Genomic DNA, 13,144 nt, shown 5'->3' with positions numbered 1-13,144 from the left:
ATCTAAGATGGACTAAAGCAAAAAAAAAATTAAGTTTCTCAGTTGGAACATTAAATATCTTGTCTTTGCAGTCTATTCAATTGAATATACGTTGAAAAGGATTTGCAAATATTATTTACCATTTACACAACATGCCGACTTCACTGGTTTTGGGGTTTTGTACATGCATGACCAGTTGGTTGCTGTGACCTTCTGTAAATAACCCCGACAAGCATATGTTGATATGTGCTGTGGTTGAGGGTTTAATGTATGTGAAAATTACCACATTGACAAAAAAATATACAAGATACTGTATTTTTCTCCAGAAAACCACAGGTGGTGACTCCTTCCTGTCACTCACACCTAGACACACACACACACACACACATACACACACACACACACACACACACACACACACACACACACACACACACACCAGTGATCTGAAGTGACAGAGCCGTGACTCAGAGACTTGGAAAAGTTCTCATGCTAACTTTAAGAAAGCAAAGTCATCAACCGTCAAACAGATAAGAAATGTGATGCAGACATTGTAAAGAATGTCATTGCTGATTCACAGCTAATAATTACATTACTTTCACAGTAACATTTACAGTCATTTACTGTGAATTCATTGCTATTACCGTATTTTTTGGACTAAAAGGCGCACTTAAAATCCTTTAATTTTTTCAAAAATCGACAGTGCGCCTTTTAGCATTTAAAAAAATATATATTGAGGGTTGTCTTAAGTACATGTCAATGCACTAAAACAAAATGAAATTTAAAAAAAATACTGTTAAATGCTGTGAAATCCCGAAAGATTTGTCTTCGATTTTTATGTTGAAATGTTTTTTTCCCCCAAAAAAACGTGTTGAAAAGCATTTTTTAAAATGTTTTTACAATTATTAAGGGTTGTCTTAAATACATGTCAATGCAATAAAAAATAAAAATAAAAATAAATAAAAATTACTGTTTAATGCTGTAAAATCCCCAAAAATGTGTCTTCGATTTTTATGTTGAAATGGTTTTTTTCCCCCAAAAAAAATTGTTGAAAAGCAGTTTTTTAAATGTTTTTACAACTATTGAGGGTTGTCTTAAATACATGTCAATGCAGGAAAAGAAAATGCTGTAAAATCCCCAAAAATGTGTCTTCGATTTTTATGTTGAAATGTTTTTTTCCCCCAAAAAAACGTGTTGAAAAACTGTTTTTGAATGTTTTTATTACTATTGAGGGTTGTCTTAAATACATGTCAATGCACTAAAAAAAATAAAAAAATAAATACTGTTAAATGCTGTAAAATCCTGAAAAATGTGTCTTAGATTTTTATGTTGAAATGTTTTTTTCCCCAAAAATCGTGTTGAAAAGCAGTTTTTTAAATTCTTTACAACTATTGAGGGTTGTCTTAAATACTTGTCAATGCACTAAAAAAAAATTAAATGAATAAATACTGTTAAATGCTGTAAAATCTTGAAAAATTTGTCTTCGATTTTTATGTTGAAATGTTTTTTTCCCCAAAAACAACGTGTTGAAAAGCATGTTTTTAAATGTTTTTACAACTATTGAGGGTGGTCTTAAATACATGTCAATGTACCAAAAAAAAAATAAAATACTGTTAAATGCTGTAAAATGTAAAAAAAATTTGTCTTCGATTTTTATGTTGAAATGTTTTTATTTCCCCTAAAAAAAACTGTTGAAAAGCAGTTTTTAAAATGTTTTTACAAATATTGAGGGTTATCTTAAATACATGTCAATGCACTAAAAAAAAAAATTAAATGAAAAAATACTGTTAAATGCTGTGAAATCCCGAAAAATTATGTTGAAATATTTTCTTCCCCAAAAAACGTGTTTTACAACTATTAAGGGTTGTGTTAAATACATGTCAATGCAATAAAAAATACAAATAAAAAAATAAAAAATACTGTTAAATGCTGTAAAATCCCGAAAAATGTGTCTTCGATTTTTATGTTGAAATGTTTTTTTCCCCAAAAAAACGTGTTGAAAAGCAGTTTTTGAATGTTTTTATAACTATTGAGAGTTGTCTTGAATACATGTCAATGCACTAAAAAATAAAAATTAAAAAAATTAAAATTACTGTTTAATGCTGTAAAATCCCCAAAAATGTGTCTTCGATTTTTATGTTGAAATGGTTTTTTTCCCCCAAAAAAAATGGTTGAAAAGCAGTTTTTTAAATGTTTTTACAACTATTGAGGGTTGTCTTAAATACATGTCAATGCAGGGAAAAAAAATGCTGTAAAATCCCCAAAAATGTGTCTTCGATTTTTATGTTGAAATGTTTTTTTCCCCCCAAAAAACGTGTTGAAAAACTGTTTTTGAATGTTTTTATTACTATTGAGGGTTGTCTTAAATACATGTCAATGCACTAAAAAAAATAAAAAATAAATACTGTTAAATGCTGTAAAATCCTGAAAAATGTGTCTTAGATTTTTATGTTGAAATGTTTTTTTCCCCAAAAATCGTGTTGAAAAGCAGTTTTTTAAATTCTTTACAACTATTGAGGGTTGTCTTAAATACTTGTCAATGCACTAAAAAAAAAATTAAATGAATAAATACTGTTAAATGCTGTAAAATCTTGAAAAATTTGTCTTCGATTTTTATGTTGAAATGTTTTTTTCCCCAAAAAAACGTGTTGAAAAGCATGTTTTTAAATGTTTTTACAACTATTGAGGGTGGTCTTAAATACATGTCAATGTACCAAAAAAAAATAAAAATACTGTTAAATGCTGTAAAATGTCAAAAAATTTGTCTTCGATTTTTATGTTGAAATGTTTTTATTTCCCCTAAAAAAAAACTGTTGAAAAGCAGTTTTTAAAATGTTTTTACAAATATTGAGGGTTATCTTAAATACATGTCAATGCACTAAAAAAAGAAATTAAATGAAAAAATACTGTTAAATGCTGTGAAATCTCGAAAAATTATGTTGAAATATTTTCTTCCCCAAAAAACGTGTTTTACAACTATTAAGGGTTGTGTTAAATACATGTCAATGCAATAAAAAATACAAATAAAAAAATAAAAAATACTGTTAAATGCTGTAAAATCCCGAAAAATGTGTCTTCGATTTTTATGTTGAAATGTTTTTTTCCCCCAAAAAAACGTGTTGAAAAGCATTTTTTTAAATGTTTTTACAATTATTAAGGGTTGTCTTAAATACATGTCAATGCAATAAAAAATAAAAAATAAAAAAATAAAAAAATTACTGTTTAATGCTGTAAAATCCCCAAAAATGTGTCTTCGATTTTTATGTTGAAATGGTTTTTTTTCCCCAAAAAAAATTGTTGAAAAGCAGTTTTTTAAATGTTTTTACAACTATTGAGGGTTGTCTTAAATACATGTCAATGCAGGAAAAAAAAATGCTGTAAAATCCCCAAAAATGTGTCTTCGATTTTTATGTTGAAATGTTTTTTTCCCCCCAAAAAACGTGTTGAAAAACTGTTTTTGAATGTTTTTATTACTATTGAGGGTTGTCTTAAATACATGTCAATGCACTAAAAAAAATAAAAAATAAATACTGTTAAATGCTGTAAAATCCTGAAAAATGTGTCTTAGATTTTTATGTTGAAATGTTTTTATCCCCAAAAATCGTGTTGAAAAGCAGTTTTTTAAATTCTTTACAACTATTGAGGGTTGTCTTAAATACTTGTCAATGCACTAAAAAAAAAAATTAAATGAATAAATACTGTTAAATGCTGTAAAATCTTGAAAAATTTGTCTTCGATTTTTATGTTGAAATGTTTTTTTCCCCAAAAAAACGTGTTGAAAAGCATGTTTTTAAATGTTTTTACAACTATTGAGGGTGGTCTTAAATACATGTCAATGTACCAAAAAAAAATAAAAATACTGTTAAATGCTGTAAAATGTCAAAAGATTTGTCTTCGATTTTTATGTTGAAATGTTTTTATTTCCCCTAAAAAAAACTGTTGAAAAGCAGTTTTTAAAATGTTTTTACAAATATTGAGGGTTATCTTAAATACATGTCAATGCACTAAAAAAAGAAATTAAATGAAAAAATACTGTTAAATGCTGTGAAATCTCGAAAAATTATGTTGAAATATTTTCTTCCCCAAAAAACGTGTTTTACAACTATTAAGGGTTGTGTTAAATACATGTAAATGCAATAAAAAATACAAATAAAAAAATAAAAAATACTGTTAAATGCTGTAAAATCCCGAAAAATGTGTCTTCGATTTTTATGTTGAAATGTTTTTTTCCCCAAAAAAACGTGTTGAAAAGCAGTTTTTGAATGTTTTTATAACTATTGAGGGTTGTCTTGAATACATGTCAATGCACTAAAAAATAAAAATAAAAAAAATAAAAATTACTGTTTAATGCTGTAAAATCCCCAAAAATGTGTCTTCGATTTTTATGTTGAAATGTTTTTTTTCCCCAAAAAAAAATTGTTGAAAAGCAGTTTTTTAAATGTTTTTACAACTATTGAGGGTTGTCTTAAATACATGTCAATGCAGGAAAAAAAAAATGCTGTAAAATCCCCAAAAATGTGTCTTCGATTTTTATGTTGAAATGTTTTTTCCCCAAAAAAAAACGTGTTGAAAAACTGTTTTTGAATGTTTTTATAACTATTGAGGGTTGTCTTAAATAAATGTCAATGCACTAAAAAAAAATAAAAAAAAATACTGTTAAATGCTGTAAAATCCTGAAAAATGTGTCTTCGATTTTTATGTTGAAATGGTTTTTTTCCCCAAAAATTGTGTTGAAAAGCAGTTTTTTAAATTCTTTACAACTATTGAGGGTTGTCTTAAATACTTGTCAATGCACTAAAAAAAAAATTAAATTAATAAATACTGTTAAATGCTGAAAAATCCTGAAAAATGTGTCTTCGATTTTTATGTTGAAAGGTTTTTTTTCCCCAAAAAACGTGTTGAAAAGCAGTTTTTTAGATGTTTTACAGCTATTGATGGTTGTCTTAAATACATGTCAATGCACTAAAAAAAAAAATTAAAAAATTAAGTGCTGTAAAATCCCGAAAAATTTGTCTTCGATTTTTATGTTGAAATATTTTTTCCCCCCAAAAAAACGTGTTGAAAAGCAGTTTTTAAAATGATTTTACATGTCATGCACTAAAAAAAAACTAAAAAAAACTGTTAAATGCTGAAAATCCCGAAAACTTTGTCCTCGATTTTTATGTTGAAATAATTTTCCCCCAAAAAACCTGTTGAAAAAAAGTTGTTTTTAATTTTTTTTACAACTATTGAGGGTTGTCTTAAATACATGTCAATGCACTAAAAAAATTAAATGAAAAAATACTGTTAATTGCCGTAAAATCCCCAAAAATGTGTCTTCGATTTTTAGGTTTTTAGGTTTTTTTCCCCCAAAAAACGTGTTGAGAAGCAGTTTTTTTAAATGTTTTTGCAGCTATCGAGGGTTGTCTTAAATACATGTCAATGCACTAAAAAAAATTAAATGAAAAAATACTGTTAAATGCTGTAAAATCCCCCAAAATGTGTCTTCGATTTTTAGGTTTTTAGGTTTTTTTCCCCCAAAAAACGTGTTGAGAAGCAGTTTTTTAAATGTTTTTGCAGCTATCGAGGGTTGTCTTAAATACATGTCAATGCACAAAAAAAAAATGAAATGAAAAAATACTGTTAAATGCTGTAAAATCCTGAAAAATGTGTCTTCGATTTTTATGTTGAAATGTTTTTCCCCCCCAAAAAACGTGTTGAAAAGCAGTTTTTAAAATGTTTTTACAACTATTGAGGGTTGTCTTATATACATGCCAATGCAATAAAAATAAAAATAAAAAATACTGTTAAATGCTGTAAAATCCCGAAAAGTGTGTCTTCGATTTTTATGTTGAAATGTTTTCCCCCCCAAAAAAACGTGTTGAAAAGCAGCTTTTTAAATGTTTTTACAACTATTGAGGGTGGTATTATTCTAACAAAATAGCTAATCTCAATGAACAAAAAAATACCTTTAAAATAAGTATATTCTCACTAATAACAACTGTACTACTATATGAGTACGTATTTTCTATTGTTTCATTGAAAATAAAACAGTTATAAAACGTCATCTGTTTTAATTATGAGACATAATTGTGTCAAAGTCATGATTTTTTTTTTCATGCTTGAGATAAGAAATGATTACTTTAAAAAAAGTAGTTTTATACTTGTGAGTATAAGCTTTAGAACTTTGTTGTAAAAATCTCCTTCCACGTCTGTCCCTGACATCCACATTTCAGGCTCTAGAAACACTCTGTGGAAACGCTCCCCACCCACACTGCTTGGTGCCTCGTCTGAGCTGCGTGACTTAGATTACCATAGCAACTAATTAGATTACCATAGTAACTGGTCCCGAATATATACAAGCCACATCCACAAAATTTTAGTAGAAAAAAATATGTTCCATATATTAGCCGCACCAGACTATGAGCCGCAGATATATACATTGCAAAATAACATTTTGTTCATGTAAATTTACATACCTTAATTGTTTCCAAACGGTGTCTGTAACACGGCAGTAAAACGGCTGACCAAACAAAACAGAAGTCATCTATCCAAACCCCCCCCCCCCCCGCGCCAACCAAAAAGCTAAAGCTTGAATGTAAACAAATGCCATGGGTGGATCTACACCTGACATCCACTGTAATGATATCAAGTACAATAGCGTATCTAGTCGATACTACTATGATTACATCGATATTTTTTATCGTCACAAAATCTTTTTTCCTTTAAAAAAAATTCATATTATGTTTTTAAACCCAGGAAATATGTCCCTGGACACATGAGGACTTTGAATATGACCAATGTATGATCCTGTAACTACTTGGTATCGGATCAATACCTAAATTTGTGGTATCATCCAAAACTAATGTAAAGTATCAAACAACAGAAGAATAAGTGATTATTACATTTTAACAGTAGTGTAGATAGAACATGCTTGAAGCTCATCGAGAGAATGCAAAGCAGTAATCAGAGCAAAAGGGTGGCTATTTTGAAGAAACTAGAATATAAAACATGTTTTCAGTTATTTCACCTTTTTTTTTGTTAAGTACATAACTCCACATGTGTTCATTCATAGTTTTGATGCCTTCAGTGACAATCTACAATGTAAATAGTCATGGAAATGAAGAAAACACATTGAATGAGGAGAAGGTGTGTCCAAACTTATGGCCTGTACTGTATATATTATGAATAATCCTCTTGGCAAAACACTTCAAGTTAGTTGCATAGATTTAAGCATAGAATAAAATAGAGCAAACACAGCAAATGTAGAATAACCCATTTTTACAATGGAGTTCAGGGTGCGCATCTTCAGTGACAATCTACAATGTAAATAGTCATGGAAATAAAGAAAACGCATTGAATGAGGAGAAGGTGTGTCCAAACGTATGGCCTGTACTGTATATATTCTTGGCAAAACACTTCAAGTTAGTTGAAAATTCTGAGAAAAAAAATTGGTGCAGTTTCAAAAACACCATGAAGAACACAATAAACTTGGGCTCAGTGTTTCTACAAAGCCATTAAACTTTAAGCACTTCCTGTTTAGGATTCTCATGTTCCAGACATTAAAAATGTCTGGAAAAACAATTGAGTGTCTCCTCAAGCCGTTGCATTGGTGAAATCCGCAACTGCCACGACACATTCATTTATCATCATTCAAATATTTCAATTATAAAATAATCAAATCAAGGTAACATAACTACAAACTTAACCAATGTGAACGTGATTGGTTTAAGCATAGAATAAAATAAAGCAAACACAACAAATAATTACCCATTTTTACAATGGAGTTCAGGGTGCACATCAGTGACAATCTACAATGTAAATAGTCATGGAAATAAAATAAAAAATGCATTGAATGAGGAGAAGGTGTGTCCAAACTTATGGCCTGTACTGTATATATTCTTGGCAAAACACTTCAAGTTGTGATGGTACCGGGTAGAAGGAGACGGCACTGAGACAGGGAGAGCGTTTAGCCTGGGGCGTATTTATTCAAAAGGGAATTATATATATATCTCTATATAAATATATATCTATATAACAATAATAATAATAATAATAATAATATATATGTATAATTCATACAATATATTATCCAATATATTATATGATATTATATATTATATTATATTATATTATATTATATATATCAATATATATATATATATATATATATATATATATATATATATTAGATGTGTATGTAACCAAACAGGAAATGGGTGTCAGACTATGTGTGGAATTTAACTGGAGGGTTTTACCGTAAGTGTTGGAGGTGCGTGTTGAGAGGAGCGGTGCTGTCAGACAGGGTTTGTCCAGGGGCGGAAGCGTTGGTCGAGAGGCAGGAGTGGGTCGTCGTAGTCCGGGGGGGGGGGGAGCGATGAGTCCAGAACCAGGAAGCAAGAGGATGACAGGGAAGATCCAGGAGCACACGACACACAGCGTGACTCGGGGACGCACACAGGAAGCTGCGGGATGAGGAAGACACGACAATTAACGCAGGGAAAAAAGCACAGAGATCAGGATCAAAAAGGCACTAGGAAGCTGGAGACGAGCTTACGGTACGATGTACAGATTGCTACGTTCTGGCAAAGGATCTCTGGTGGCGGTTGTTTAAGTAGTCGTCCCTCTCATCAGTTGCCGGTGTGTTGATTGAAGAAACGCAGCTGCCTGCAGCAGTTTGAGTGACGCGCGCGCGAGCGCAGGTGTGCTCAGCGCGGCTCCCAGATGAACGCGCACTGGTGCGCGTCAGGGCTGTGACACAAGTTAGTTGAAAATTTTCAGGGAAAAAAATTGGTGCAGTTTCAAAAACACCACGGAGAACACAATAAACTTGGGCTCAGTGTTTCTACAAAGCCATTAAACTTTAAGCACTTCCTGTCATGTTGTCAGTTCATCATTAAAAATGTCTGGAAAAACAATTGAGTGTCTCCTCAAACCGCCGCATTGGTGAAATCCGTAACTGCCACGACACATTCATGTATCATCATTCAAATATTTCAATTATAAAACCATCAAAACAAGGTAATCAAGGTAACATAACTGCAAACTTAACCAATGTGAACATGGTAGATTTAAGCATAGAATAAAATAAAGCAAACACAACAAATGTAGAATTACCCATTTTTACAATGGAGTTCAGGGTGTGCATCAGTGACAATCTACAATGTAAATAGTCATAGAAATAAAGAAAAACGCATTGAATGAGGAGAAGGTGTGTCCAAACTTATGGCCTGTACTGTATATATTCTTGGCAAAACACTTCAAGTTAGTTGAAAATTTTCAGGGGAAAAAATTGGTGCGGTTTCAAAAACACCACGAAGAACACAATAAACTTGGGCTCAGTGTTTCTACAAAGCCATTAAACTTTAAGCACTTCCTGTCATGTTGTCAGTTCACCATTAAAAATGTCTGGAAAAACAATTGAGTGTCTCCTCAAACCACCGCATTGGTGAAATCCACAACTGCCACGACACATTCATTTATCATCATTCAAATATTTCAATTATAAAATAATGAAATCAAGGTAACATAACTACAAACTTAACCAATGTGAACATGATTGATTTCAGCATAGAATAAAATAAAGCAAACACAACAAATGTAGAATTACTCATTTTTACAATGGAGTTCAGGGTGCGCATCAGTGACAATTTACAATGTAAATAGTCATGGAAATAAAGTGTCCAAACGTTTGGCCTGCACTGTATAAAATTCCATCTCATACGCCTCACCTCACGCAGGAAGCGTGAACACTCTGCCTGTCTTCCCCTCTAGTCGAGGATCAGGAGACGTCGGGGGATTTCGGCAGCGGCGGCGCCGTCATCCTCCTGGGCGACCAGGAGGAGGAGGAGGCCTCGCAGGGTCGGCAGAAGAAAAGACGGGGTCGGATCCACCCCCGGGAAACCACCGAAGACGACGACGACGAGGAAGACGACAAGGATGACGAGATGGGCTACGTTTGGTAGCTCCGCCCCTCACTCTCCTTCCCCCCCTCCGCCCTCCCCCAACCTTAGTTCTAACACTGTCATCAGCCGACCAGGAAAACGTCCAGCACGGATTTTGAAGCCATTCCAGCCTCTCTTTCACTGGCCTGTGATCTCTCTCATTGGTACTGTTTTTTTTCTTCTACATTTTTCACTCAAAGAGGAAACGGAGCCGGTAAAATTAATGTTATTCTTTTCGCCTCAAGAACAAGCATTCTGCCATCTTTAACCTTCCTAACCTTGTCTGTTTGCCCAAATCCATGACCCACCGCATCGGATGTAAATATGGACCGCTGTAGACCACGGCATCCTTTTTTCATCCCGTCCGGACGCCGCCTCCCAGTCTTGGTCAACTCTGAGGTTCTCGCTCTCTCTCTCTCTCTCACTTGCTTCATGGAAGATTGTAAATTATTTAACTGTTGATTGTCCCCGAACGAGCAGGTAGCAATGAGATTTAATGATGTGTCGTCGTCGTTGTTGCATGTTTCTCACCGTGTTCCTGTAAAAGAGAGAATTACCTGGCTCGGGTCAAGCTCTATGCATCTCTAACAGAACGTGACGCCCAAGCGGCTGCTACAAGATTTTTCGTTTGCTTTGTTGATGCTGTCTAGTGTCTTTTTTTGTTTGTTTTTTGTTTGTTTGGTTCTTCTCCCAATCTCAGGAGGTAGGAAGCTGAAAAAGTGCAAAGTCGAGTTAGTTCTTTGGCTGCTGAGACTGTTTGACTGTGCATGGACACTAAAGAAGGTGCTGCTCCTGAGCTGGGAGGACTTATGTGGGAGCAGAGGAGAGGCTCTTGTGTTCTGCCTCCTAACGCCGTGTCAACCAAGTGAACTTTTCTTTGTGAGTTTGACAATTTAAGTAAAGTGACACGTTGGGTGTCTTTTGAACCTTGGGAACCTGAGTCTGTGTCGCTTCCTGCGTGGGCGTCATTGGTCCGCTGATCCAAAAATAATGTTACGATATTCAATAAAGACAAGTCAAACATTAGCGCCGGACGGAAAACTGCTGAACCGCCCACAAGCCTATTGGTTGGCTTTCTGGGGTGACGTGACAATAAGGGGACGGGGGTAAGACTGGTATTTTTATGTCGTAGTACAAACTACAAATACACAATGTTGACATCTATAGTAATATTTTGATAAAGACGGGGAAAACATGCGTACTTGTGAAAAATAATGTTACAGTATTCAATAAAGACAAGTCAAACATTAGTGCCAGGCGGAAAACTGCTGCTTAGGCGTGTACAAGCTCATTGATTGGATTTCTGGGGCTGCGGTCTTGCCATTGTGACAATTCAAGGGTGAAAGCCTGTTTTTTTATGTAATAATTTTATGTCGTAGTACAAACTACAAATACACAATGTTGACATCTATAGTAATATTTTGATAAAGACGGGGAAAACATGCGTACTTGTGAAAAATAACATTACAGTATTCAATAAAGACAAGTCAAACATTAGTGACAGGCGTAAAACTGCTGCTCAGTCGTATACAAGCTCATTGATTGGATCTCTGGCTGCTGTCTTGCCGACGTGACAATTAGGGGAAGGGTGTAAGCCCGGTATTTTTATGTAATAATTGTATGTCGTAGTACAAATTACAAATACACAACGTTGACATCTATTGTTATATTTTTAAACATTAGTGCCAGCCGGAAAACTGCTGCTCAGGTGTGTACAAGCTCCTTGATTGAATTTCTGGGGCTGTGGTCTTGCCGACGTGACAATTAGGGGAAGGGTGTAAGCCCGATATTTTTATGTAATAATTTTATGTCGTAGTACAAATTACAAATACACAATGTTGACATCCATAGTAATATTTTGATAAAAACAGGGAAATCATGCGTAGTTGTGAAAAATAATGTTATGGTATTCAATGAAGACAAGTAAAACATTAGTGCCAGGCGGAAAACTGCTGCTCAGGCGTGTACAAGCTCATTGATTGGATTTCTGGGGCTGCGGTCTTGCCGACGTGACAATTCGAGGAAGAGTGTAAGCCCGGTATTTTCATTTAATAATTTGATGTCGTAGTACAAACTACAAATACACAATGTTGACATCTATAGTAATATTTTGATAAAGACAGGGAAAACATGCGTACTTGTGAAAAATAATGTTGCGGCATTCAATGAAGACAAATCAAACATTAGTGCCAGGCGGAAAACTGCTGCTTAGGCGTGTACAAGACATTGATTGGATTTCTGGGGCTGCGGTTTTGCCGACGTGACAATTCGGGGAAGAGTGTAAGCCCGGTATTTTTATGTAATCATTTTATGTCGTAGTACAAACTACAAATACACAATGTTGACATCCATAGTTCTATTTTGATAAAGACGGGGAAAACATGCGTACTTGTGAAAAATAATGTTGCGGTATTCAATGAAGACAAGTCAAACATTAGTGCCAGGCGGAAAACTGCTGCTCAGGTGTGTCCCTTTAAATCGCCCACAAGCTCATTGATTGGCTTTTAGTGACAATTAGGGGAAGGGTGTAAGCCCGGTATTTTTAGGTAATCATTTTATGTCGTAGTACAAACTACAAATACACAATGTTGACATCTATAGTAATATTTTGATAAAGACAGGGAAAACATGCGTACTTGTGAAAAATAATGTTGCGGCATTCAATGAAGACAAATCAAACATTAGTGCCAGGCGGAAAACTGCTGCTTAGGCGTGTACAAGACATTGATTGGATTTCTGGGGCTGCGGTTTTGCCGACGTGACAATTCGGGGAAGAGTGTAAGCCCGGTATTTTTATGTAATCATTTTATGTCGTAGTACAAACTACAAATACACAATGTTGACATCCATAGTTCTATTTTGATAAAGACGGGGAAAACATGCGTACTTGTGAAAAATAATGTTGCGGTATTCAATGAAGACAAGTCAAACATTAGTGCCAGGCGGAAAACTGCTGCTCAGGTGTGTCCCTTTAAATCGCCCACAAGCTCATTGATTGGCTTTTAGTGACAATTAGGGGAAGGGTGTAAGCCCGGTATTTTTAGGTAATCATTTTATGTCGTAGTACAAACTACAAATACACAATGTTGACATCTATAGTAATATTTTGATAAAGACGGGGAAAACACACGTACTTGTGAAAAATAACGTTACGTTATTCAATGAAGACAAGTCAAACATTAGTGCTCAGGCGTGTACAAGCTCATTGATTGGATTTCTGGGGCTGCGGTCTTGCCGACGTG

The 13,144-nt window shown here is 33.9% G+C and overlaps 1 protein-coding gene across 3 annotated transcripts in view; it reads left to right on the top strand.

Moving 5' to 3' along the window:
- The window catches only part of spock1 (SPARC (osteonectin), cwcv and kazal like domains proteoglycan 1), a 314,102-nt gene extending 303,269 nt beyond the window's left edge, over nt 1–10,833 (top strand). For all 3 annotated transcript variants that reach the window (XM_072912464.1, XM_061930578.1, XM_061930579.2), the window contains one exon: nt 9,733–10,833. In XM_072912464.1, coding sequence (XP_072768565.1) covers nt 9,733–9,923 — 191 coding nt within the window. In that variant the 3' untranslated portion in view covers nt 9,924–10,833. The remainder of the gene's footprint in view (nt 1–9,732) is intronic.
- Nucleotides 10,834–13,144: the final 2,311 nt, after the last annotated feature.

The sequence above is a fragment of the Nerophis lumbriciformis genome, linkage group LG36 (genome assembly GCF_033978685.3).
Source record: "Nerophis lumbriciformis linkage group LG36, RoL_Nlum_v2.1, whole genome shotgun sequence".
Lineage (NCBI taxonomy): Eukaryota > Metazoa > Chordata > Actinopteri > Syngnathiformes > Syngnathidae > Nerophis > Nerophis lumbriciformis.
This window is presented reverse-complemented; position numbering and strand designations above follow the sequence as displayed.